This window comes from Vicugna pacos, chromosome 34 (assembly GCF_048564905.1).
Source record: "Vicugna pacos chromosome 34, VicPac4, whole genome shotgun sequence".
Classification (NCBI taxonomy): domain Eukaryota; kingdom Metazoa; phylum Chordata; class Mammalia; order Artiodactyla; family Camelidae; genus Vicugna; species Vicugna pacos.
This window is the reverse complement of record NC_133020.1, coordinates 13,220,096-13,247,801: the sequence shown is the minus strand read 5'-3', so window position 1 is coordinate 13,247,801 and position 27,706 is coordinate 13,220,096. Positions and strand designations below refer to the sequence as shown.

Sequence of the window (27,706 nt, the reverse complement as noted above, 5' to 3'; positions counted from 1 at the left end):
GGGCCTGCACTTCGAGCAGTTCGCTGCCCTGCGCCCTGGCCGCGCTGCCGCCTAACTCCTAGTTACCGCAGTCAGGGGTTCGAGCACCTCCTCCGGGTACTCCGAAGTTGGGATGCTCACCTGTTCGGCGCGGCTGCCTTTGTGCAGGTGACCCAGGGGTAGCGCAGGTGACTGGACTCGGGCCTGGCCTTTGACTTCGCCCGCACTCTGCCGCCCTGCATTCAGCGTCTGAGTTTGGTTACCTCTTACTCAAAAAGTCCGCGAAGAAAAAAAATATTCACACCCTACAGAACCTCGGCGTTCCACACCAGCCCTGCACCTCACGCTTTCCTATTGGACGCCGCGAAATCCGCGGTCTCCGAGGCCGGGCCTGGGGCCACACGGGCAAGAACCGCCCCCTCTGACACGTGGACCTCCTATCCAATCAGAGGCAGAAAGCCCGGTCAGCCTATTTGCATACCGATACCGTATATATGCTCAAGGCCTGCACGCTCGGCTTTCGCTTAGCAGTGTCTACCGCTTCTAAGACGTGGGTTTCTTAAGGAAGTGGTGCCTGCTTCTCCCGAATGAGATCTAAAGTCAGCAGTCCAGCGCCTGAAACACAGAAGAGCAAGGTCACTATTGCCCTGCGTCGCACTTCCCAGGCCATGTCCTGAACGCCAGCGCTGAGCTCTCTGCTGAGCTCTACTGCTAACACCTCCCCTTCTCCCCAAGCCATCGGCTGGACACCTGCATCAACCCCTAATAGTAAGCAGAATGCTTCATCTGAAGCTCCTATCAGCGCATTCACATGGAAATTCACATTATCAACTTTTTTTGTAATCGTTTTGGGGTCTCTAAAGATGGCCTTTTGGAGTGCGGAAATGAGCCACAAGAATCACTCAGCCTCCGAAGCTGTACAGGGTGTTCCCCTGGCGTTTTAGCGCATACCTCACATCCATGGCCGTCACTGTCTTGCATTTGGCGTGCTCCATGTAAGTCACTGCATCTCGTATCACATTCTCCAGGAACACTTTGAGCACTCCCCGTGTCTCCTCGTAGATAAGCCATGAGATGCGCTTGACACTACCGCGGCGCTAGAGACGGCGGATTAGCGGGCTTCGCAATGCCCAGGATATTGTCCCGTAAGACCTTACTGTGGCGCTTAGCGCCACCTTTACCTCGGCCAGACGTCTTTTAAGGTAAAATCTGGGCGATAGCAAGCAGCTAGCAGTTTCATTAGCTGCAAACCGGAGTTTATAATCCCTTGCAGCGAACTTGTTTGAAAACTTAAAGAAAGTGGGCTGTGCTATAGGCCTATTCCCTCTCTACAAAATATTTTGTTTGCTCTTTTGAAAAGTTTGTCAGGTTTTTTTTGTTTGTTTTTTGTTTTTTCCATAAAGTTGAGGAAAGACTCAATGGAATTTATATTGCCTTTTCTCAATGCTTAAAAAACAGTAGGCCAGAGCCAATACGCACTGGGTTTCCCTTCCCTCTTTCCTCTGCTTCGCTGGCCCGCATCTATCCCACCCCCCACCCCCCCCCCCACCCCCAGTCTGAGCGAATCCTAATTCTATAGTCTTCCAACGGAATACTTACACTAAAACCATTCCCAGGCTAATGTGAACATCAGTAGGAACCAGGAATACTACTTGTTAAATTTCAAAGCAGTTGCTGTACACCTGTGGATCTTTTTAAGTCACTAGTTGGGGGAGAGGAAGTCTTTTAATGGTTCTTTTTTCTTTTGTGGCCCCGAGGAGAAAGAATTAAAATTCTTTCAAAAACTGTAACCTTCCCCATCCCCTGTCCAACCCCTAAGACTTTTCCCTTGTAGCTGCTTCTGCGCAATTTACAGATTTCACTACCCCCTCTATCCTCTCCACCCCAAGCGTGTTTTTCCTTTTCAACCAAATAACTATTTCTAGGATTATTTAATTGAAATATTGTAATGTCTTTATTTCATTAAAATCTGAGGTGCTCAAATCTTCCACTTAAAGATGGCAAAGTTCTTGTAAAATAATGGATGCTATGATTGTGGCTTTAAATAGTAATTTATACTGCAGATTCCCAATCAGGAGTCTCTCAACTCTTAAGAGAATCTGAGCAAAAACAAAACTTTTGAGTAGTGTCACCATTCTAGGAGACTGGAATGACTGTCTTCCCAAAAGGTTTTACTGCTATAAAAGGCAGCAGTATTTAGAGGATGATTCATGAATCTTTCCCAGGCATTTATTAATACATTGAGGAACGAATGTTTTAAATTGTACTGCCTGTCCCTAGTCCTGACGAATAAGCTTTTCCAGCAGGAAAGCTTTATGGTAAATATTTATATATAACTAAATGCTTATTTACATATCCTTACCATATGCATAGCTCAAAAAAGTACTGCTACTGTTGCTGTTAAAGGAGAATTAACAAAGCCCTCAGACTACTGCCTGGATAGCTGTGCGGAAAGGATCCTCAATAGTCAAATTGTACTACATGATTTTAATCCGTGGCTCAAGAGGCCTTCAAGAGTCAAGATTCTTGTAATGGTAAAATAGGTCGATTTTTTAATACCAAGACGAAGTAATCGAAGTTGGCACATTTACAAGTTAGAGATCTCTCTTGCTTACAAGAACAGAAAGAAAAATAGTGTTAATAATAATAATAATCTGTTAAATTTTTCGGGTATACTCTGCGATCTCAATTGTTAGAGGCATTTCTTGCTTGAGTGCCTTGTAATTGCGGACGGAGTAGCTCTCCTTCCGGATTTGTCTGTTTCTAACCATGACTCCTTAACTCTGAAGACGCTGTTTTCCTGGGAGCGAGCAGGGACATTGAAAACTCAAGATCCAACAAATTCAACCGAATCCCCAAACGCCGAGCAGGCGGGTCCAGCGTATTCATATCTGCTGTTATGTAAATGAGAACTAGGGACTTGCCTTTTTGATTGGGGAGAGCTAGAGAAGGCGGTCCTTCTGCCAGCGCTCTAATTGGGAGCCGAGCCTGCCTGTCATTGGTCACAGGAGCCGAGGATGTGCGGTGCCCAATGGGAAGGCTCTGCCTAGTGTCAGCAAAGTGTTGGTAGAGGCGGTTTCCGTGTGGTACATCGCATTCCCATACTAGGAACCGGACCGCTAGGGGTTTTTTTCCCCTCCCTGGAGTTTTAGGCGAGAGGTAAACATGTCTGGTCGCGGAAAGCAGGGCGGCAAAGTGCGGGCAAAGGCCAAGTCCCGGTCCTCCCGCGCAGGCCTGCAGTTCCCGGTGGGCCGAGTGCACAGACTGCTGCGCAAAGGTAACTACGCGGAGCGAGTGGGCGCCGGCGCGCCGGTGTACCTGGCTGCGGTGTTGGAGTACCTGACGGCGGAGATCCTGGAGTTGGCTGGCAACGCCGCGCGGGACAACAAGAAGACCAGGATAATCCCTCGCCATCTGCAACTCGCCATCCGCAACGATGAGGAGCTAAACAAGCTGCTGGGGAAAGTGACCATCGCTCAGGGCGGCGTCCTGCCCAACATCCAGGCCGTGCTGCTGCCCAAGAAGACGGAGAGTCAGAAGGCGAAGAGCAAGTGACCCTGACGCTGCCACAGGGGAGCTGGCTTCCCCAGCAAAGGCTCTTTCATAGCCACCCCGCAGTATTTTTGAATGTACTTGATGTCATGGAGGGCCGGCTCGACCTAGTGGGGAGGTGGGTGGCGAGGGGCCCACCGGGTCCGGGAGCCAATAAAGTCAGTGAAAATTGTGTGGTGGAGAGAGCTGTGTAGTCGCGGGGTCCTGCCGTATGACCCAGGGAGCGACTGGGAGACCCCTGGACGAGGTGCTGGTGGGTCGGCTTGAGCCACTTTCGGGCTGCTTTGGTCCGCAGGTCACCCTCGAGGCGCTGTGGGCAGACAGGGGAGACGAGAGGGGACCCACTGGCCTGGAAGTGGGCAGAGTTGGGAGCTCTGCGTGCTCGCCGGGAGGCAGAGGAGAGGAAGAGTAGGTGCGGCTGCGGCTGGGGGCATTATTTTAATTTCCCTTTCCGAGAGCTTTTGCTCTCCTGCCCTGTTGGGGCAGTTCAGGAACCAGTTCTAAGAGAGGGTGGCGGCGAGCTGGTCTTGGACAGGAAGTTGTCTCTCCGGCCATACTTTTCAAAAGATGGAATAACTTTCCGTCTTGGAAGAGTGGCTTGGAGGACACAGTGTCAACCTAACAGATTCTTCTTTGCTTGATAGCTGTTGTATTTTCGTGTTTTGGATATCAGATATTTTTATATACACGCTATGTCCACATTTCTTTAAAATGAAGAAACACCCAGTAATATGTGTAATACAGAAGCATGAGTCATGAGGTTGGAAAATTTTTCCCCCTGACGTTCATGTTGCATAACAGTGAAATGAGTTACATATGTTTATGAGTTTCTAAAATGATTTTCTCAAGTTTCTAGCTTCATCATGGTCTTATCTCCATCGTAGTACATTCTTTTGGAAATGAATTGGTTTGATTTTGCTTTACAACAGCGAGTAACCCGACCGATGTTCCTGGGGTTCTACCACTGGCCTGAAGTTATGAGTGACCTCATTCCAACAACGCCTATGGGGTTGTGTTGCTTAATGACACAGTAATGCTTTAGTAAATACATGAGATGTGAGACAAAGGCAAGGATGAATGATATAAATGCAAGGAGAAACACATTTCAGAACAGGAATCCATATTTTAAAGTTAAACACTAGCGATCTTACTCTGTCCTTGGTTGGACTCTTCCATGTCAACCTTTTCTACCAGCTTCATCCTGGGCCTCATGGTCCACACAAAAAATTCCCCATTGAGATTTCACATCTTTGGATTCATCTTTCCTGTGAGACAGAGTTGAAGTCTTCCTGAAAAAGAAAAAAATAATAAGGCGTGTTTTCATCTTTGTATAGTTGGCCCATTTTCCCACATAGACTTTCTTTATTTCTTCCCCAATATTTACTGAACCATGAACAGTGCTAGGTGATGGCTAATGGGGGGTATAGCTATGAATGAGACAACTAGATTGCCACTCTTTTTTTCCCTGGATAACTGAAGACAGGACAATGAACAAGTAAGTTAACATCAGAGAAAGGATTCCCCTTCAGCTTCTGTTAGTTCTTGTGTCTCTGCTGCATGTGGAACAAATGTTGAAATTCTCCCCCGTGGTCATCTTTGAGGTGTACAAAGATCAGGCCACACAGACTCTTGTTACAAAGCAGATTATTGGCCCCTAACTTCTGAAGAGAATAGACCCCAAGGGGACGTACCACGGGCAGGTTCCAAGATGTCCAGCTGTTTGCGCCACTTCCCACCTTCTAGCCAGAGGCTTCCTCGTGTGTAACATAGTCGTAATACCTATTTTGAGGACTAAGATTGTTCCTTTACTTCCTGCCAGACATTAGATGCTCAGTAAATTGAAAGAAGTACCATTCTCTACAGGAATGTACGCTTACCCTTATAGGTGATACCTATAGGTGGCTGTAACCAAGAGTATTTTTTTGTTGTTTTTAATGCCCAATGGTTAGGAATAGCTGTAAGTGCACCACTTTGGGGCATGGCAGGCAGTGGAATTTTCGTAAAGTATATGTCAGGTGCTGGGTTTTACATTTAAGTCTTAATTTCCTAAGAGATTTGAGGCATCTGAAAGAGTTATTACGAAAATGTTAAAGAAATAAGGACAAAGGCCCTCAAGATGTTTATAAGGGGAAAAAAAAAACCACTTTTTCTTTCTTCTCTAAAAATCCACAGGAGTCTAACCCTATTACCTAAAGATAAAAACAGGCAAAGTACAAAGTGACAGTGACTGCCCCCATTCTCATCCTATCTCCACGGCCACTTTCCCAGAGATACCTAGGCTCCCCTCAAATGCTTCCCCTCCTGCAGGGTTCATTCAGTCCCTTATCATTTCTGTTTCTCAGGGTTGTTTTTTTTTTTAAACTGAATAGTTTATTGGCAGTTAACGCATATGCCTTGCAAAATCAATTCAGCCTGTGATCCTGGATGCACAAACAGTTCTTGCCTATATAGGTTTGTTAACTTAAAAGGCCAACATTTTTTTTAAGCATGAGACCACATGGAAGAAGATTTAGGACAAAACCTGGTGGGACCTGAATTCTGCCCTTTAATAGATTTCTAATCCATAGTTGTGTTTATGGGCACACATGGGCTCTCCTGTGGAGATAAGCCATTCAGTGTGGCAGGCTGTGACTTGGCCAGGATTTGTTCATTTTTTTTTTTAATTATTATTTTTTTCTACAAAGCCTTGTCTTTGTGTTCCTGAGAACTGATCTGTTTAGTTTAGTCTGCCTGGAATCAAAAGGTTTAGTCTGGCCCCATAATTGGTGATGACTGGCTTACTGTATGCAGACTTCACAAATCTCCTTCTGATGGTTGAAAGGTCATTTATCATGGTGTTTAAGAACTTAAACTCTGGAATGGGACCTACGTTCAAATCCACTCCTCACTTGGATGATTTTGGAAATGTTAATCTCTTTTAAATCTCAGTTTTGTCTATTAACTGGGCATAATAATAGAGGTACATCCCTGGGTTTTAGGGAGGAGTTAATGAGATAATGCAAACGAAGTCACTGAGTTTCCAATACAGCAATGTGCTCAATGAATGGTAACTATTATTATGTGAAACTGGATTTAGAGCAAGTAGCAGTAGTCATGGGACTTAATGAAATACGTAAACTCTGGCATTCTAACAATTCTGTGACTTTTCTGATAGCACACCATAAAAACAAACTTAGTGGCTGTTTTACTGATTCTAGGACATCCATAACTCAGTCTACAACAGGAAAGAGTCGTAAATATCGAAAGCTTGTGAACCTGAATTTAGATTTTTTTCACCCTGAAGACAAACTAGTTTGGAATTAATAGCTTGTTAAGTGCACCCATTCAAATGAAAAATGGATCCTGTTCATTCAGTAATTTATTGAGCACAGGTTACATGCTACACCCGTGATTGATAATCAGCTGTCAAGAAAAATGATTATAATCAGGAAGCTAATTATAATCTAGCAGGCGACATGTTAAGAAAGGGGGCTGCTCAGAGTGTTACAGTAACAGGAATAGAGTCTGTATCCTACATGTAAGAGTTAGTTTGACACAACTGGGTGTTCTAGGCAGAGGGACAGCACAGACAGAAGCACAGGGGTCAAAAGACAATACCTGCCCTGGATGTGAGGAAATCCAGGGGGAAAGATCTGGCCTGGAGATAAGAATTTGGGAGTCACGTCTAAAAATGGTCGGCGTGGATGAAATGATCCAGAGGGAATATAGATCTAGATAATATAGAGAGAGATGTGTAAGTGAATCTGTAGAGAACAGCCACAGCCAACAGGGCATGGGAGAGTCCCTGGAGTCTAACCTACTGGCACAGGAAGAGGAACTATGAACGAGATGACTGGACATGGCTTGTAGGACACTGGGAGAGAGAGCGACAAAGGACAGAGATTTTTCACAATTTGGATCTCTGCCCTCCCTGACACTTCCTAATGTGCCTTTCCTTTGACAACTAGAATATGTTCTTCAGAAGTTATTACATTTTCCCACATGGGAAACGCTGGCAAGCTGGCTCACTTTACCAGCCGCCCTGGAGTGGAGATGCATTTTCACATTCCACTTGCAGAAATCGGAGCTATATATGGTGACAGCGAAACAATTTCTTAAAAAAGCCGAGAAGCATATTGGTAAAGGACCATTTGAGCATATATCTTTTGTTATCTTCCCATGTATTTGCATACGGTTTTTTTTACATATTTTAATTTTAATCCATGTGTTGATACTGACTTAATTTAGTTTTAATTTTAAAGAAGTCATAGAAACTGTGGTAGCTTATTACTTCATAAAGCCAGTGTGGGTATTTCAGAATGATTAAAGCATGAGAAATTTGACCCTGACAAACTTAGTTAATGTTTAAATGATTAGTTTCCCAAGAGAGGGAAATGGAGAATAAGAGGACCAAAACAAAACGAAAGAAAAAAGGAAGTTGGCTGGCTTCAGCCAGATATGAAATTATCACTGTAAAACTTTATTTTGTTTTCTCCACGAGGAGAGGAAAGGAAGTTTAGGTGCTGAAAAACGCATTTTAACGTATATATACACAAAAAACAATGACAGCGGATTTGGATAGTAACTGGGGTCTCTGATAATTTTATCAAGCCGTGTAATTAAAAAGCCAGCACAGCTTAACTCCAAATTATGGAAACAAAGGAGGGAGAAGCCCTACATTAAACAAAACTATCTTTCTTTCAGACAAACCAGAAAAGCAATCTGCTCATGAGGGATTATTTGCTTTCTGTTTTAAAGTACTTCTCAAATGAACTATCGTATTCATGCCAAAAAGCCAAGCGGCCACTGCAGCTGCAAGATATTCCTGATGAAATTGTGTCTATTCGAGAGGCTGGTGTACAAATTACTGTTATAATGAGAATACGCGGAGGAAGCAGGTGCTTGGCCTGGAAAAGGTGCAGTTTTAGATTGCGACGACTCGGAGAAATACAGTGCTTTTTAAAGACGTGTAATTTCTCATCCCCAGAACTTGGCCAATGGCCCATCATCACCCATTTGTGGATCCAGGCAGACAAAACTAAATGGACCAGCTCTCAGAGACACAAAGGCAAGAGCGAAGACGAAGTCTTCATCAGATTTAGAAATGATGACTTGAAACAAAGTTGGTCCTCAGGTCACTGGCCCTCAGGGGGTCAGCTCGAAAACAGAGTTGTCAAGCCTCTGTCCGTCCTCTCCCTGTGGACTTTGCCTCTTATAGACAACACTCAATATTAAGCAAGCTAACAAGCAATGAAACCAGGGGATAGAAGACTAAACAATTTTACCAAAGAATATTAATCTGATCAGACAATCAAACAAATTCTAGGAGATCTTATTCCCAGGGAAGCAAAATAAACTCAACTCTGAAGTGCTTCAACAAGATATAGGAACTCAATTCAGCATGACCTTACCTCCCAGCATACAGAGGGAATCACAAGCGGTCTCAGATTGTCACACTTACTGAGTTGAGAGTCCTGGTCCAAGTAATGACCACTTCAGCTGAATGTGTATTTTCATTTTGCCCTCCAGCCAGAGACCACTAGGCACACACGCGTAGCTGAACAAGTTGGGTTTATTGCTCTTTGTAGCAGGGAGCACACATACTAGGGAGATGTGAGGTGTCTCACTAAAAATATTTAAAGGATTTATTGCAGGTTTGGAGCTTGTGAGTAGGTTATAGGCTTGGGGCTTTGCCCAGGATTGCATGCCATTGGGAACAGAGTTGAGTCTTTGATTTGGTAACTTAATACATCTAGTCAGGTGCAAGGAACCAGGCAAGGCTGAAGCTGCAACAGGTGAAGATGCTAATGCACACTGGTCAGCGCAGGGGGCCGTTTGGCCATTTGTGTGGTTTGGACAACACTCATGTTTTTGTGTTCAGACATGATTACAGAGAACTCCTGTTTTTGTTTCAATTTTTCACGGTCACACAATGGCCTTTGCGTGGTGTGAAATGGTTTCTATTCCACAGACCCCACGGGGCCGCGGCGTCAGGCCAACTTCTAGCAGCACCCAGGCCTGGCCGATGGTCCCTGCCAGGTGCGAGCCACAAGGTGCTGCTTTCTTTCCCCTGTCTCAGTAGCTGAAGGAAAAATGGGACACGCAGAAGAGGCTTGCTGAACAGTGAAAATAGACAAAGACATCCAAGGCGGACGTTGGCAGTGTCCAAGCCACGCAAAAGAAGGAACTACTATCTGTGGGTATTTCAGTCCCACGTTTATGTACTTTAAACATCCAGCTCCTCTGACAGCATCCCTTTGTTTTCATGTTCGTCAAGGAACTTTTATCTTGAACTTACCTTTTTGTGTGTCTTCATAGAGTGTAAGAATGTTCTGGAATTTTTAGCATGATAATCAATGTATTTTTAATAATAAATAAATTTACCTTATATTTATATATACTTTGTATATGTAATTACACATAATTTTTATATATTTAAATATATAAAGTGAATACCATGACCACACCTTCCTGCCCTCTTGCAATATCCTGCTTGCCATTGTCCGGCCCACATAGAAACCAGTAAGTTATTCTGATTTGAACTCATGTCAAAAAGAAACCAAAAAACAAAAAAAAAGCATTCAACTCCCCAAAAATCTAGGCATTTATTTCTAAACTTGCTACGTCTTAGCTATCTCATGCATAAAAGTAAGATAGCATCTTTCCCTTATCATAAAGCATTTTGTGTCTAGCATGTGGTAAGAGCTCAATAAAGTACTGCTTACTCTTGTGATTTTTACCTTGTATTTTCCACGTCACTTTTCTCTTTCCCTTTTATATTCCCCCGCCTCTTGAAGGTATACATCCCCTACCTGCCTCCTCAGCTTCACACTTCCCATCCTACTTAAGATCTCCAGAGGTTATCGCACAGGGGCCTCAACCCCAGCCTGTTCCAGACTGGAACAGTTCCTTTCATTCAAAGCTGCCTCCCCCACCGTCCACTGCCTCGGTTTGAATTTCTGCTCCCCTAGTCGTGTGACCCTGCACAAGTTATCTTACCTTTCATTCTGTACCTCGGTGGACACATCTGTAAAATGACAGTAGCTGCCTCACAGGGGTGTAGTGAGGATTAAATAAATTAACACACTTCTGAGAATGCCTGGCGCACAGTAACGTTCGTTAATATTAGCAGCTGGAGTCATCCTTTTCCTCTTCTTCATCACCGTCACCCTTAATAAGCCAGCTTCACACCCTTTACTCCCTGACGAATGACACTACCGTGCCCAAAGCCCTAAGTTGGAGACCTCCTCTTCTTCCCTTCTGCCTCCTCCCCGACATCAGCTTAGTGATCCAGTCTTGTGCATCCTCTCCCTGGAACAGCCCTCCCGACTCCTCCCCCCGCCCCTCTGGGTTCTCTTCATCTTTCTCCTGCAGTGGTCTCTGAAGGCATCTTACCACCTCCGGTATGTCACCTCCCAGCCAATCTGCCCCCTACATCACAGCCATAGATCTCATTCTGAAATCCAAATGTCATTGTAACAAATGCATTGTGTTTACCGCACGCCAAATACTACTCGGAGCGTTTTATAATGTTAACGCATTTGTTACCTGTATCCAGTTTTCCCTTCATTCATATATTATTTATTTATTTAATACCTCTTATATTTGTTCAGGTGTCCAGGATCCTGCCAGGAAACAGATGGCATGCCCAGAGGTGGTGATTTGAGGACAGGTTCACCAAGGGACCACTTACACTGATGTGAGCAGCTTGCAGGGAAAGCACACGGCTGGTGATAGCGGGGCTCCACCACCATTCCTAGGCTTGATGGGGTGAAGGGAAGGCATAGCGTGCTCACCAGACCTGGAAGGAGAAGGTTGCATGGAGGGGAAGTGCCGAAAAAAGCTAACCCAAGGCAGACAACGGTGCGGGGAGCAGCCAACCCTTTCTCCCATACCCTGCATCTCATTACCCAGCCTACAAGGACGCCAAAAGGTAAGAAAACCTATTGATGCGGTGTCTACAGTTCAGCCTCCTGGGGGCATGGAACAGGGTGAAAACATGGAAACGGGGGATCTGGAGGGGCAGCCCTCTTACTTAGCCACATATGTGAGCCGGCACCCACTGCTCTAGGGGAGGAATGTCACGGGACCTTTCCTGGCACGACAAATGTTACCTCCTCACAAAACCCTTGATACCCAGTGCTCCAGCAAGAGCAAACAGGACGGATGGAATCCCCGTGTTCCTGAAGCTTTCACAGAGTAGTCCTTAAATGAGGTCTATAAAATTCATAGGTTCCAGCCTATTCTTCTGCCATGTTTTCATGTTTATACCACTTGCCAGCCATAGTCAGGGAATAGGAACTCACACTCACTCTTCTTTGCTTCAGCCCCTTGACTAGAACGAGTTCATGCTCAATCTCACTGCAAAGAAGGTTGGAAAATATAGAAGAGCAAATGAAATATTGTAGTTAGTCCCACTGACTGTTTCTTAGTATTTTTTGCTTACTTCCTAGTTCTTAGCTTTGTTCTATTTAACAAAACCCTAATATCAAGTTGGCCAGTCAATGGCAGTTCCCTTGAGATTTTTTTAAGAATGAAAGTGACACACAGACAAATTTTATCATTAGCTAACACTCATAAGCTAGCAGCCCACCACTGCCGGAAAGAGCTGGAGAAACAGGCCGTGCATTTTTGTTAAGGAAATTCATGCTAGTAATTTTATAACTCGGTTGTGACAGCGGAAGTAAAGAAGGCTGAATTTTCTTCACGCTGTCATGTGCCAGTTATGAATTTATTGCCTCTGTGCTCCAAACTCCAGCCTCAGTACAGGCTCTGTGATAACAGGCCGCCTTCCTCTGGGCACGTCTTCATCACGTGAGACGATGCCAGGCCCTGTCGGTAGAGGGCACTGGAGGGCCTTTGCTGGAGGGAGGGAGGACTTGGCTGCTCCGGCAGCTGCGTGGTTGTGGTGGGTAAGCAGTGAGTCGGGGAGGACATCGGGTGGCTTCTGCTCCAGCCACGGGCCCAGAGTGCACATTGCCTTGGCCACTTCCAGCCCTGACTGGCCTTGGGGGCCACCTTCCCACAGCTGTCCCGACGGATAAACCTCACACTCCAGGCCTCCAGCTTTCAGCGGTGCCCTGACTTTTCTGCAGGCCCACCTGCCTGGAGACTGTCTCCTGGGGTCCTTTCCATGTGAGCGTGGGGTGTGACTGACCACCTGCATATAGTGCAGGTTTTGCACATCCTAGGCGGGGCTGAGTAGTTGTAGCAGAGGTTCCCAAAGCCCCAAATAATTACCATCCGGCCCTTCGGAGAAAATGTGCTGATCTCTGTTCTAGCCTATTAGTGGAAGCAAACAAGAGTAAAAAATAGTAAAAGAAATACAAAGCATCTTATTAAATAACTTCTGTTGCTCTATTTGTTTTTCCTCCATAAAAGTGGTATTTCCATGTTATTCTCTACTTTTTTATTGTTAACTCTCAAGGTTTTTCAATGAACATGTATTTTATGAATAAACTCAGTACAAATGTGGATTCAAAAACACCTCCTGCTGTGATTTGGGTCACTCTGGGCTGTGAATGGTCTTGGGAGCAGATGCTGTATTTGTCCTTTGCCTGCGTTTTAATTCCCTCCTCACACAAGAAAGCCAATGGGCATTATTTGAAGGTATGGGTTTGTTTTACAGTAAGTGCCTAAATATGGCAACCTTTATCAACTCCTGGAAAGAAGTGAGACTTTCTGGAAAATCATACGGTCTTTTCGTTTGCGGGTAGTGTTATTTTAAAACACCAGGCAAGATTTCAGAACTAAGCTAATGCTTGTTTTCCCCCCTCTCCCTGCCTGAACTTTGGCTGTCACCTTTCTTCTTCCTCTACCTCACGCCCCAGTTTATTGGGGTCAAGGTTGCTGGGTGCCGTGATAAGGAATAATGTAGTGAATTGTGTTCTTCTTTGGACTGTAATTTTTCTTGCGATTCAGCAGATAAAACTATTGCATTCTAATTTTCCTCACAAGATATTGTTATAAAAAGTCCTCAAAATCTTTTTTTTTGGTATCTCATAGCATTTTTTAAAGTACTAATTCTCCTGCATCTCAGTTATTTACCTCTTGCACATGTGGTGTAATTAATATGGATACATCATGGTAAATTACAGTAGAAAGCATATTTAGGCTTCAGATGGCTAACAAGGGGAAACACTTTGAATAGATTAACAGATCAAGGAAAAACATGTATTTGCGGATCCATGGTCTTTGCAAACTTGTTTTTTTAAAAGAAATTCTCTATTTGGTTGTAGCACCCTAAAGGCAATCAATTGATATTTAGTATTTTTAAACTTTCAGAGAAAACATTTCCTTTTTTTAAAAAAAATCTTTTAAGAAAGCTAACATACAAAAATTAAAAAGATATGATGGGTATGTCTTCACAAGCACGTGGCGGAGCCCTCAGATGATTTTCCCAAATTGTTTGCTAGAGCAGGTTAAAAAAAGGAAATTCTTAAAAAAAAATAGCATTGGTAAATGCTGTATTCAAGGTATGAGATGGAAGCATTATAGACACTGATGTTTATCTCCTGAAATTTCCATAAGGGCCATGAGGGTAGAGACCTCATCTCATTTTCTCACCACTGCTTTCCCAGCACCTAGCTCACACTAGGTGGTTAACAACAATCTGTGGAATAGTTTGTATGCTCTCAGGCCTCCCCAAACCCTCAGGTACCTCTTTCCATCAATTATCCTCATTCTCCAACCTCTCTCTCTCTACTGGCTACTGACCCTCAGCAAAACGATCATGCAGATTATGGAAAACCTCTGCTCGCCCAGTCCTGGCCACTTGCCCTGTCCTGCCTGACTTTCCTTCACAGCCAAATACAAGGCCTTTGTAGAGACAGAAGCGCTGAAGTAGGTAGAGTTATTTTGGTCTCACGGAAGTCCCAGCTCCCACCTTTGCCAGAAGTCCTTATTTTCAGGAGGGATGTAAAGAAAACCTTCCCCACTGCTCTACATTGTGTCAAGTTACCACAGCTCTGCTCAGGGACAGCCTTGAGCTCCTGCGGTAAGTCCTGCAATAAGGCTTGTCTTCCAAACCAATTCTGGCCGAGGAACATTCCCAGGTCTAAGTTTACTTCTCCAAGTAAACTTGCTCCAGTCTGAGTTTGGGACAAAACAGAAGTGTGCAGTTTGGGGTGGGGACTGTGGCATTGGCTGTGGTCCGAAGAAACACTTGCATGCAGCAAAAAATAGTTTAAGAAATATTAAAAAATGTCTCCCAGCTACATATAAGGAGATATTTTAATAAAGAGCACAAACTAGAACATACCAAATGAGAATTGAAACTAAACAGAAACTTAGATGTCACCTAGGATTTTATGCTGATTCCAAGCCACATGGTGATCTGTAATTCACATTTTATAGTACTTTAAAGGAAACTCAAAATGTTAAGAAACAATGTGTAATAAAGTGACACTTTGATAAAGAAACGGTCATTATTTATCCATACACCTGATTGAAGATTTACATCAAGCTCACGTTTTGTAGCAGTGATTTAACCAGAGCAAACATTTTCATAAAACCATGATATAAATAACAAATGCCTGTGCTTTTCATAATAAAAGCTCATACAAATGACAAATTCAAAAAAGAAAAAGTAGCCTTTTCTGGCCAATAGTTACAAATGACTTAAAAGAAGCTTTAGCCATTCAATTGATATCAGTTCACAGAGCTCTGTACAAGTAAGTAACTTTCGAGAGTAAGATTCACCATCTTCTTAGCAATAGAGAAAACATCTCAATTTCTCCAAAGCCAATATAATAATCCTAAGGGAAAATAACTATTTCTCTTCTTTACCCTTTAAAATTTAAAACTTAGTTTTAACCACTTTTTCAATAAAATTTTCATTCCACATCAGAAATGGTATAATCCTTTAAAAACCCAAGTTTTAAACACTTGCTTCTTCTCTGCCCATAATACAGATATGTTTATACATTATCAGTAACACAGAGGATATCTTGGTGTAGAACGTTTATTTATTTACTTTTTCCATGAAACACTCCGAGTTTAGGTCAGTGGGAAACAATTTTATCAAAGAATTGTACATTTCCTTCCCACATATCTTGCTTTGCATTAGGCAATGACATTGTGATCCATTTCACTACAATATTATAAAATATTTACAGAAAAATATTAAAAATAACTCAAACACGAAAGGCAAGATGGGATGAAATAAGCTGTTTTTTCAGAAATCTCTACTCCAGTGCCGACAGCACACAAGAAGAGAATCAAACAAATGAGTAAGGAAGCTCCCCCGGATCACAAGTTTCCAAAGAAATAGAGAAGAGGAAGAAACGGGATGAAATGGTGGTGTGACAGGGAACGGATGTTAGCAGCACTGCTTCAACAGCCAATCTATCTGAAGGAAATACCCTCTTTTATATGCAGTAAATGCTGAACAAGGCTGAACTTTAGGACAGTTCCTTGAACTGAAATTAAAAACACCCTGACACTGAAAGCAGCTCCTTCACCTAAGTTTAATAAGAGCTTCTTTCTCCATGAGCCACTGATGGGAACAGAAGCCTGTCCTGCCATCAAAAGCTGTCACAGTAGCCCCTCCATCTCTTTCATGAAAGCTTCATAAACGTCATCCTTAGTTTGTACGGAGACGGGAACAGATGGCCCAGACTTGGGGGCCGCTTTGGCAAGAGGCGCAGCAGAATCATCCTCTGACTTTCTCTGGGGAGTAGCAGTAGCCCCTTTATTCTCCCGACGGACCCTCAGTGCAGTGGGCACGAACCGAGTAATCTCTGCCTTGGGGTTAGTGATCTGCGGCTTGGCGCTGATGGTCGCCGTGGCTTTCTTCTCAATGGTGGCTGCGCTGGTATCATCCGCCTTGGGTCGCTGAATCAAGTTGGGCGGAGCACTTAAAACCCCGGGGTTCGGCAAGGGAGCTGGTGGGAAAAGCCCAGGTGGGGCAGGTCCAAGTGGAGGCACCAAAGGTGGGCGCATCATGCCAGGACGAGGTGGAGGGATACCTAAATGCAGGCGGAAAACGGACAGATGAATACCACAAGAGTAAAATTTAACTACTATTAAGGATGTTAAAAAAAACACAAGTTGACAATTCTAAAAAAAATGGACAATTTATACAAAGTAAGCTGAAACCATGCTGCTTGCTATTTGAAACTTGGGAACCTTTTTAATACAAAACATTACTCACCTTCAGTCTGTATCCCTGTACTTATGTTTTTTTCCTCTCTAATATACTACTTTAAACTACAAAGGAAAATTAACAATACCAACTGGTTTCAAATATAGTGTCAAAATTGTCAAATCTGAAACTTGACAGCCCAGGAGTCTGTTCTAACTGTGCAGTGCAGATGCTATTAAAACCAAGGCTGGGGATTTGATTCCCTTGTATTGTTCACTGATTTGCAATAATCCTCCCTCTCAAAGGTTAACTCAATGGACAGGAAATATAATTTTAACTCCTGGAATGAAAGAATCTGACTAATCACAGTATGTCACCATTACTGAAAAAAATTCATGTTTCATTGTTGGCTCAGACATACCATCATCATTTACCAAGAAGTGTGTATTTAATTTTCTCCAAATGCTCTTCGAAGACTGAATACAAAGGATCAAATTTCATCAAACGTAAGATGCTATTCCTATACAGACTCGTAATTATTCCATATACCACTCCAAGTCCAAGCTGAGGAGCTTAAAAGGAGACCTTCACATTATACTAAGACAGTGCAATAAACCAGAAATACACCTGCCACATAAAAGACCACAGGGAAATTTGCATATCTAACCATGATACAGCGTAGAGAGAATGGAAAAAAAACTCCCCTATGACTGTAAACTTTAAGTTGGTATTCATGCAGATGAATGGAATGACTTCACAATTCTAAGTGTAATCCCTAAAAAAAATCTTAAATGAAGAATAATCCAAAGTATTTTCTGGCTGGGCAAAGTCCCTCATGTGACAGGCAGTATCAAGTGCAAATACTGTCTGGAAGAACTCAACTTCAATCCAGGCCAAAATCAATTAAAAAACACCGTTTTAAGATACCCTTTGATTTCAGGATATTAAAACGTGAAAGTATCTTAGAGCAAATGAAATATACAGTAGACAAGTTTTTGTAATAGAAAGCAAAGCTTCACCTGGAGGTGCAGGGGGAGGTAGCCTTGGAGGGGGTCCCCGAGGAGGAGGGCCAGGAGGCAGACCTGGAGGTGGACCTGGGGGAGGGCCAGGGGGTCGGCCTGGTGGTGGTCCTGGAGGTAAAAGTCTGGGTAAAGGCCCTCGGAGGCCTGGCATTCCAGGTGGTCTCAGGAATGGAGGAGCTCCTAAAAATAGAAAAGGGATTAATTAATGGCAAACAAATATAACTGAAGTAGTAATTGTGGTAAAAGGTAACTCAGATGTGGTTTGATGTATCACTTTAACCTGAAATCAGAGAACTTCAAAAACTGATTAAAACATATTTAGAAACGAAATTCATTCAATATCTGAGCACTAGAGACAGGGTACTGAATTTGTTATGGACCACTTCTTTTACTTCCCAGCACTGACAAGAAGCATACTCAATCACAGCTCTGCTGGACTGGAAATACATGGAGATGAGATTTCTTAAATGGTTCTAATATATTCAGCTGAAAATGGAACATAAAACAGGATGCTTAAAGGACTTCCTCAAACTCATTAAGACATACAGACAAGGACCACTGAGAATGACATAAGATGGGTAATTTTGCTTTGCACCAATCAGAAGACGAACTCAACTCAAGAAGACTTAACTGGCTGACTGTAGGATGGAGTAAAATCATCAGTCAAGAAGTTTTATATGCTGTTATAAACTGCAAATAAATTTTTATACTTTTAAGTTGAAGACTTGTTTAATACTGATGACTCCTGTCTCTTAACTGTAAAGATTACATCGACATCCAACAACTCCCACCCAAAGGATATGCAATGGTATTTATCGTGCCCTAGGCCCACTCCCTACCAACTCAGAACTGAGTCAGCTACTCACATTAAAAACGAAATCCTAAAGAAACCCTAAATTACATACGCCAGTTTCTGCCTACTAAAATCAGAACTAACAAACTAAAACAGGCAGAGTTTTGGAGGAAAGGATGACCGTCAGAAATACTACGACTTGCAAACAATGTTGTAGGAATGAACAAGCTGTGCCTGTGCTTTGAGAATCCGCTATTTCTTAGGGAACTGCACCAGGAAGAAAGAAGAAATCGTCAATACTAACGATGCATGCTTTTTGGAATAACTTCACTTTAACCACATTTAGGCTTGTTTCTTCACAACAGTTAAGTGCTCACCTGGAGGTGGTCCAGGAGGAAGGCCTGTAGGTGGTCCAGGTGGCCGTAAAGGTGGAGCAGGTGGTGGTCCAAGAGGAGGTGGCCCTGGCATGGGAGGAGCTTGCATCTGAGAAGGAGGAACAGACTGTGGAGGAGCCTGCTGCTGGGAAGCAGCAGCAGCTGTGCCATCAGAAAGAGATTCCTCTTTATGCTGCTTTTGTGATTGCTTTTCTGCTTCAGAGTCATCAGAATCATCTTCATCATCGTCCTCTGAAAATTCCTCTACTTCACGTCCCTCCTCAGGGATTTCCTGACCTGAAAGGAGTTTTAAACCAGTTTCAAACCAGATGGAGTTGATTCATTTTTCTTACAGCCTGTAAAAACAGCAGTGCCTGAAACACATGCTTAATAAATGCTTTCTTAAAATAACAACCAGTCTTCTTCGATAAAGTACTCAGATAAGTAAGAATAAGACAGAATTCTACTCGTCTACGCTGGTATAGCCCTGGCTTTACAACGGGACAGACCTGGATTTAAACGCCGGTCCAATCGTGTATTAGCTGTGCAACTTTGGGCAGCTTACCTCAATGCCTCTGAACCTTGACTTTTGAAAAACAAGGACTTATTACTTCAAGGTTGCTGAGATATTAAATAGGAAAATGTAAGTAAAGCAACTGGCAGAAAGGAATACCAAACAGTGATTCACTCCTCTTTCCTGCCTTACCTGCCATTCGAAGCATCATGGCTTGAAGAGGAGTCAGCTCCTTCATGTTCTTCTTCTTCTTCTTTCTTGATTTTCCAGGCATATCTGCAAATCGTACACTCAGACCTAAAGGGCCAGAGAAGGGAGAGTGGAGTGGATTGGGATGAACACAATTCATATGTGCTTGCTGTAAAACAAATGCTAGGAAGTACTTGATATAATTGTTGTCCACTAGCTGGCAGGAGATAAGAGCAGAGAGACAGAGCTGTGCTAAAGTCAGTAAATCAAATGCCAACTGGGGGTAAATATATGCTACAGTGATTTAAAAGTTGCAAATTTTTAAAATGTAAAGAATACTAATAACATCTTTATGTCAATAAAATTGAAAACCCAGGTAAAAATAATAGACAATTTTCTAGAAAAATATAAATTACTTACAATTGGCCAAAGAAGCAGTAAGACTACACATAAAAAACCTGAAATGGTAGTCAAAGATTGATTCTCTAAATGGCACCTCACCCAAATATCTGTACAAGGTAATTCAGCCAAAGTTACAGAAATTTTCTCTAAAAGAGCATAGGAAAAGATGGAATGCTATCCAGAATTCGAAGCTAGCATAACCCTAACACCAAGATTAACCTGCTGGCCAACATAAAATATAAGCAAATTGAATCCAGCAGTGTTTTAAAAGAAAATTTTATCATAAGCACATATGGTTGGTACCAGAAATGCAAAATGGTTTAACATTAGTGAAGCCATGAATTAATTCATTACAACCAACAACTTAAAATGGTGCGATAACAGCTTTCTTATTCTTAGATGGTAAGCATTTACAGGAGGACAGAAGTTCCATGTGGAAAGGGCTTTGGTTTTGTTTACTCTGCATCCCTAGAGTTTAAAAAATGCCTTGCACATGGTAAAACCTCAGTATTAGCTGAAGGTCAAATCAGGTAGGATAACCATTTCCAGCACATGTGCATCGATCAATATATTTAAGAAAAACCAGTTGTCCAAACAAGATGAAAAAGAGGCAAATGATCAGAGTCTAGAGAAAAACGGAACTGCTCTGGCTCCAGTGGTTTCCAGTTTCTAGCACCAGCTCCTACACGAGAGTCCTCAGTAATGTTTCATCACCAGCTCTCTCTATCCACCCCTGCAAACCAGTTTTTTGGTTTGCAAGGATGATTCTTAAGAAATATGCAGAGAAAAAACTGTCATCATTATCAATACTAATATTAGAAGTATGACTAATACACAAACATTGTGTGGCAGGCTGCAAAAACAATTACAAAAGCAGCTCCAAGACTACTGAGGTATGACGGATTATACATCTTGTAAATTTTCTCGATGAATGCCATAGCTATTTTTTAGAAGTGCATGTAACTCAGTATGAATTTATAATAATCAAACAGGTGACATACACTATCAGTATGATGTTTCCATTAAATCATGATTCCACTCATAGGTGCACCTATGTTTTAATTATGGTTTTGATTCATATCTGATACCATGGTAACAGATACCATGAACACAGAAAATTTCAAGGACTTTAATTTAAATGTAGATACGAAGGCAGACTCATTAAAAAATGTAACTATGGTTTTCTTAACATGAGTGTATGATTATTCTTCATTCTTTCCCATACATACCCACGGCAGTACCTCTTCATGCTGCTAAATAGCTATCATCTTTTCCCCAAAAGTGGACTTAACTACATAGACTTTTTTTTAATTACATTCACTGTTAGTTTCCCACCGCCTCCTCACGAATATCAATTGAGTACTCACTACGTGTCAGTAACTTTGAAATTTTGAAGATATAAAGATGAATAAAGCACTGACCCCTCCTTTCAAGGAGCTCACAATTACTGTCAGAGGTCATTAACAAGTCAGGATCTTTAGCTTGTGTGTTTTTTATTGATCAGTACCAGGAAGCTCTCATCTGCACGTACCTGTCTTTTTTTCTTCGTTGTTTTCTCTCTCATTATCATCTCGGTGCACAAACTCGTCCCCTTCACTTTCTCCATCTGACCTGTCAGTGTCACTGTCATCAGTGCTATCATCGTGCTTATCTTGATCCATATCTTCAGGATAGCCGTCATCCTCACTGGTGCTGGAAACGTCATCATCGTGACCCCGCTGAGCTGGAAAGGGAGGAAGGAGCCGGGACAAGACATGTGACTGGGTCCTCCACTATATGGCGCCCCGAAATACAGAAGATCATGCTATTAACTCAGAATAATTTGTTTTAAAAACTTCTACATATGACCTCAGCTATTCATACAGTCTGACAATATTTTCACTTGACAATAGTTTTAAATTCTCTTTTTTGGTAATGTAAGATTTTTTTTAAGGTTCAAATTTGAAAACAAATTCCACTTAGAAAGCTGTATACACACATACACATACACAGTCACTGTGACTGTATACAATGGTGCTCTAGTCAAATGACGATAAAGCTAAATGAGAAATGGGTATCCAAGTCTTAAGAAACTGATGGTGAGAGAGTGACATCGCCAGGAAAAGGCTAATTTAAAACACAATAAACATTTCTATACTTCCTTATGCATGCTTTTACTAGCGTAGATGCCATGATTTGTCCATCTGTTGGTATGTACGTGGTATCCTCATTTATTTCTGGTGAAAAAGATGTTAAATCGCCAACATAAAAAATAATAGCAGAAAGGTTCTAAGAACAAAAGCCAACAGTCACTCCTTACCAAGTTCAGGACTATATAACATGTCTTCATCTCGCCTACGAGCAGGAAGGTCTAGGGCAAAGCCCACTTTACGGCCATACATTTGCAAGACTTGAGGAGGAGGTGGACCAGGGGGAGGACCAGGAGGTTTCCTGCCAGGGGGCAAACGTGGAACACCATGGCCAAGAAGAGGAAGTATAGAAACTGCCCGAGTTGGAGGTCTGTAAAGAAATGTTTATAGTAATCACATTAACAGCAATGAGATATTTACTTCCTCTTATGAACAATTTCCATAGGACTTCTCATTTCATATCTAATCAAATGAGGAACTGCTTACACTCCCACTTTTATCTCCCACTGCATTAATTTGGCACAGTCAAGAGGCATTTTAAATAAATGTTATTTGATTACTTTACCACTTCCTTACCCATAGGCTGACGTCTTCTTAAGGATGGAGGGTGGCTGGGCACCAGGAAGTGGAATGTCCTGGATCAAGATGTTGGAAGGAGCATGCGGCATATCCGGCAAAGGAATGCTCTCCACTTCCACGTGCTGAGCATTCTGAAACGCAGAGAGTCAGCAGGTAAGAGCAATCCAAAACCTCAACACTAAAAACCCAGTGTCAGTTGTTTTGTAACCTGGGTTTGCTCTCCAACTAACAGAAATATCATGAAAAAAATAGAAAGCCTCAAGTCAATATTTCTAAAGACTGTCAAGGAATTGAAATTTGGAAACAGCATATATTCAGTGGTAGAGGCTAGGCTGTAAAAACAGTCTGCCGTTGCTGAATTTCGGTCATATGAGAGATGTATGAATAAGCGTATCACCTCAGCTTCCTGGTCTGCAAAAAGGGACCCATACTACCTACTTTACCAAAATTGCATCAGTTGTTTTTTTTATATTTTTGAGGCAAAATTTACAATGAAATGTACAAATTCAATGAGTTTTGACAAATACATATTCCTCATATTCCTTCCCGGTCAATCCCTAACACTATCCCAAGGCAACCACTGTTATAAGTATTTTCTTCCATAAATTAGTTTTGCCCGGTCTAGAATTTCATACAAATAAAATCATAACTCTGAAGAAAGCACAGCATATTTTTAAGATTTAGCCATTAAAAGAAGTTCTTTTTACCCATGCTGTTGTATCAGTTGACCATTCCTTTTTATTACTGAGTAGTATTCAATTTTAGGAACATATGAATTCATTTCTTCATTATCTTATTAATTGCTTATTTATTTGTTCATGATCTATTACTGTGTTGGGAGACAGATCAATTTCTCTTGTATAAACACACAGGTTTTGATTCACTGGCTAATTGGGTAGGTGTATGTTTACTTTGACAAGAATTACCAAGAGGAGGAGGTTCAACATGATCATATCTCTCATTAACTGTAAGAGCTGATCTAAATAGAAAATCTTAGTTTATCTCTCAAAAGAAACTTGATTACCTTGACAGCATCAAAATATTGGCTAAGTTGAGCCCTCTTCTGTTCATATTCTACTTCTAGCTTTCTCAATTCTTTGTAAATATCTGGATTCTCTTTTTCATAGAGTCGGAGAATACGTTCAAAGGTTTCACGTAGCTTTTTACGCTTGTCTTTCAGCACTTTCTCATTTAACTGTGGCTGCTGCACTGGGTTAAACTCTGGGAGAAAAGAGCAGATTATGAAATTAAACGCAGAAAAAGTCAGTTCACTTAGGTATCAATTAGGTAAAGCTAAATAATGGCTTCCCTCTTATTCGAGATGAGATCTCCAGTTTGTAACAGCCCCCACTCCATTTTGTTTCCCTGACACTAAAACTAAATCCGCTCATCATATGCCATCATGCCTTTTGTTCCTGCCTCTGTGTATCAGACCATTAATCCTGTGGTAAAATCCAGACTTTTATAAATTCTTACCCATTTCATCCAATTTTTCCATGTCCCGGATAATCTGTTTGGGATCTTTCATCTTTAAAACTGCAGCTCGTACCATCATACGCTGTTTTTTGTTCTTAGAAAAATGAAAAAAGAGCAAATTTCAAGAAGCTGAACACCCCTGAATTTTTATTTCAAAAATCAATCGAAACTGAAGTTGAACTTCTCCTTGGTTTCTAATCACTTGTTTCAACCACCAGAAACAGTTATGTAATTTTTTGCTCTCAAAAATGCTTCTACTTTAGACAAAAAGATGTTATTTATTAGAAATGCTTTCTTAAGTATTTCTTTTAACCTTGTGAGATCTTTAGCAGTTCCCAATATTTTAAGGTATTTAAAAACAACAACAACAACAAAGCTTGCAGCTAAATTCTAAAATATATTAGGGAAAAGTCTTACAGAATTTAATGCTAGCAATGAAATAAGAGCAGTTGAAAACTATTAAAAAACCAGGTTCTCTCAACATGTAAGATATGATACTAAAATGTAAATCCTATCTTAATCGGGGGAAGCTTTTTGCCACAACTAAATAATCAGGAAAATGGATGTACAAAGCTATTTAGCATCACTTTTACTCCCACTCACTAATTCAGTAGCTTTTAACAAAGCAGTATGTTATAATAAATAGCAAAACAAGAATTATTTTTAAAGTATTTTAAGTCATTGTGAAAGGTAATTAAATAAACAATGTTATAATAACCCATCATGAGCTTATCTGCAACGTTATTTCATTTCAGTTTTCAAATGTTTCCAAATTTTGGCTTAGTAAATCTTATGGTTTGTTATAAGAAGTATAAAGTATCTTTTCCGGTAAATAATAGGAAATGTTTTCTAAATCCACTCATCTCAAATAATAGGATGTGCCAAACTATGCTTGTATCTAATAGAGTGCTTCTGAAATCATACCTTCTTTAATTCTCTCTTCCGAGCTTCTTTTCCTTAAAAGAGGGAGAGAAAGAGAAAATAAAACTTTCAAATCTTGAACATGAGCATTTTCTCCAATTTAATACAGAGAACTCTTTATTGTGGGAGGCTGCCCTGTGCACTGCAGGATATTTAGCAGCATTCCTTGCCTCTACCCACTAGATACCAATAGCACACTTCTAATCATGTTGACCAAAAGCATCTCAAGACATCTTTAAATTCCTTAAAAAATAACTATGAATTTGAAGGAAAAAGATGCCACAAAATACTGAACAGGAACTTGCAAAACAATTTGTTCAAAATTCCAAATACAAAAAGAATGCTTTACGCCAATTCTACTTTGCAAGTCAATCGAATTAGAAATATGGGTACTAATTTTTTTTTAAGTTTTAATCATGTGCACAGTAGAATACTAGATAACTTTATACAACTGATACCTCTTACCACTGATGATCTTGTAATTAAGACATAAAAAAACAGACTCCCTAAGGCTTGCGATTTTTACCACTCCTCCCCTCTATTGTTCCACACTAATGGACACTTACTGGCTTGGTCTGTGGGATTCATAAATTTTCCACTCTTGGTGGATGATGTCGATCTCCGTCCCATGTTGACAATTTGTATGGTTTACTTGTTTTTTTTTAGGAAAAGAACCAAACAAAAACAAAACAAAACCCCAAAAAACCTGCAAAGACAAAAAAATAGCTTATCTTTCCTATATTAACAAAATTTCTTCCTTTTTACGTTTTTTAAATTTTCTTCCTACCAATCTCTGAATAGAAACATTCCTTTGATTATTAGACCTTGTTCTTTCCCTACTTTTGACTTCGGTGCCCAGGAAAGACAGCCTCAACTTCACCAACCACAAAAAATTAGATTCCTGCTATTATTCACAAAGGTAATGGGTCTCAAGATCACTATGAATTCCATTAAATCATCAATTAACTTTCATCTATGGGTCACAGCACTGACTTGTCAATTGAAAGAATTCAGTCAGAAAATGCTCCAACAGAATGACACAAACCATGTACATGAGAAGCCATTAGTTCTTTTTCTATATCCTCTTATCTGTTTATAAGTAGGGTGAAAAAAAACTAAAAAGGGAATTAGGGGTAAGGATCTGGACTCAACGACAAACGGCTCATCCTTGCCTCTCTTCATGGTTTGTTGGCATGTATTCCTCATGTATTCCTAATACCTTTAAGACAGTAAAAATTCATTAATTTAAGCCTATTTAATTCAGATATAGTTCTAATACAGATGTAATTCTTGACTCTTAAGCAGAAGCTTAAAACACAACTAAAATTACAAATATTGAAAATGAAAAGTATTATGCGAGAGAACGTCTAAAAACATCAACAGTAAGATACATATTTTTCTTACTAATACCTACTTGACCCCTGATTTATATTCTTTCAGATAACCAAAGGGGATACTTGAGTTTGAGGGAAAACATTTTGTAAGTCAAAATTTTCATTAACTTAAGACCTCTATCACTTCTTCGTTATTCCAATGAATGAAGTTTAACTTCTTGATACTATTTCCAATAATAAACGCAGACACTTTTAAAAGGTGGCAAAGGGACGATCGTGGGGTAAATTTTTTTAGCAGACATAAAATCACACTTCCCTTCATGAAGATTTTGTCAGGCAAGTTTATTAGTTAACGCCTCTTTCAGCAAGTGTTCAACTGCCTTGATTTCTGCTAAAAACTTCAAAGCTGTTCCAGTGGCAACTAATTTACCCTGTCAAAGGTTTCCTTCTCAGAAAAACTGGGAGCCGGGGAGAAAGGACGTGGAAACAAGCAAAATTAGCACAAATACAAGCTGTCACATCTTTTGATGGCCTGTATCTTTTTGGCTTTCCTCTCTCAGTTACCCTCAGGCTCATGTTTTGACCGGCCTCTCCCACAACTGAAACCTAAAACAGATACGAATTAGAGAATGTTTACAGAAAACATAGGAGCCTTAGTCTGCACAAACTACTTTCCTGCCTAAAAGCAGAGGCGATAAGGCGATCGGGCCACAGGCGATTTAGGGGAACTCTCAGCAGCCAAGGAGGCTCCAAAGGGATGGAGCCCAGGTCCACCAAAGGAGCCAAAAACATTAGCAACTGCCGAAACTATAGCGACGGTTGAGCCGGACTCGAGGTGCAAGACATCAATCCTAAGGCAACCGGTCAACGTCAGAAGGCGGGCTGACCAACCCCGGCGAAGTCAGCCGCTAGAGCGCTGGACGCCACGCTGCCCTGGGCTCGGGGATCCCCTAGTCCGCGATCTGGGGGACCCTAACTGCAGAGAGGAGCGCGGGGCAGAGGGGCCTGGCGTCCCCGAGGCAACCGCGCGGGCCCCAGGAAAGGACGGGAAAGATGAAGACACGGAGGGAATGATCCCGCACACTCACCCTTCTGCTGGGCTCCTGGGACTGTGAGACGCGGGAGGGGACGATCCTCGGCCCGTTTGATTTCGTAGGGGCCTTCACCTCCGCCTCCCGGTCAGCCACCCAGCCACCGCCATCTTGAAACCTCGCGCCCCTCCGCCATTCTTACGTCACTTCCTCTCCCTACCGGCCGAAGATCTCCGCGTTTCTTCGCCCTGGAACCATAGAGAGTAGCCAAGAACTGCGGGGCCAGAGTCTCTTCCGCTCCAATACAGTACCGCATTGGTTGGTTATCGCCTAAAAGCCGGCCTCCAT

The 27,706-nt window shown here is 41.8% G+C and overlaps 3 protein-coding genes across 3 annotated transcripts in view; 1 reads left to right on the top strand and 2 right to left on the bottom strand.

Annotated features, from left to right (window-relative positions):
• GUCY2C (guanylate cyclase 2C) overlaps positions 1–364 on the bottom strand; it is a 76,279-nt gene extending 75,915 nt beyond the window's left edge. Inside the window, exon 1 of the mRNA XM_072954289.1 lies at positions 121–364. The gene's annotated coding sequence lies outside the window, so the exon portion shown is untranslated. The remainder of the gene's footprint in view (positions 1–120) is intronic.
• Positions 365–3,005: 2,641 nt separating this feature from the next.
• H2AJ (H2A.J histone) lies at positions 3,006–3,703 on the top strand. Its single transcript, XM_006199887.4, has one exon. The coding sequence runs from the start codon at positions 3,145–3,147 to the stop codon at positions 3,532–3,534; it is 390 nt and encodes a 129-aa protein (XP_006199949.1). The 5' UTR covers positions 3,006–3,144; the 3' UTR covers positions 3,535–3,703.
• An 11,751-nt stretch (positions 3,704–15,454) lies between these two features.
• On the bottom strand, positions 15,455–27,571 carry WBP11 (WW domain binding protein 11). The gene is made up of 12 exons (XM_006199888.4): positions 27,416–27,571; positions 25,560–25,699; positions 24,997–25,028; positions 24,073–24,166; positions 23,621–23,817; positions 22,594–22,727; positions 22,188–22,387; positions 21,420–21,611; positions 19,490–19,594; positions 18,787–19,080; positions 17,614–17,796; positions 15,455–16,478 (listed from the first exon to the last, which is right to left on the bottom strand). The coding sequence occupies exons 2-12, from the start codon at positions 25,621–25,623 to the stop codon at positions 16,045–16,047; spliced, it is 1,929 nt and encodes a 642-aa protein (XP_006199950.1). The 5' UTR covers positions 25,624–25,699; positions 27,416–27,571; the 3' UTR covers positions 15,455–16,044.
• Positions 27,572–27,706: the final 135 nt, after the last annotated feature.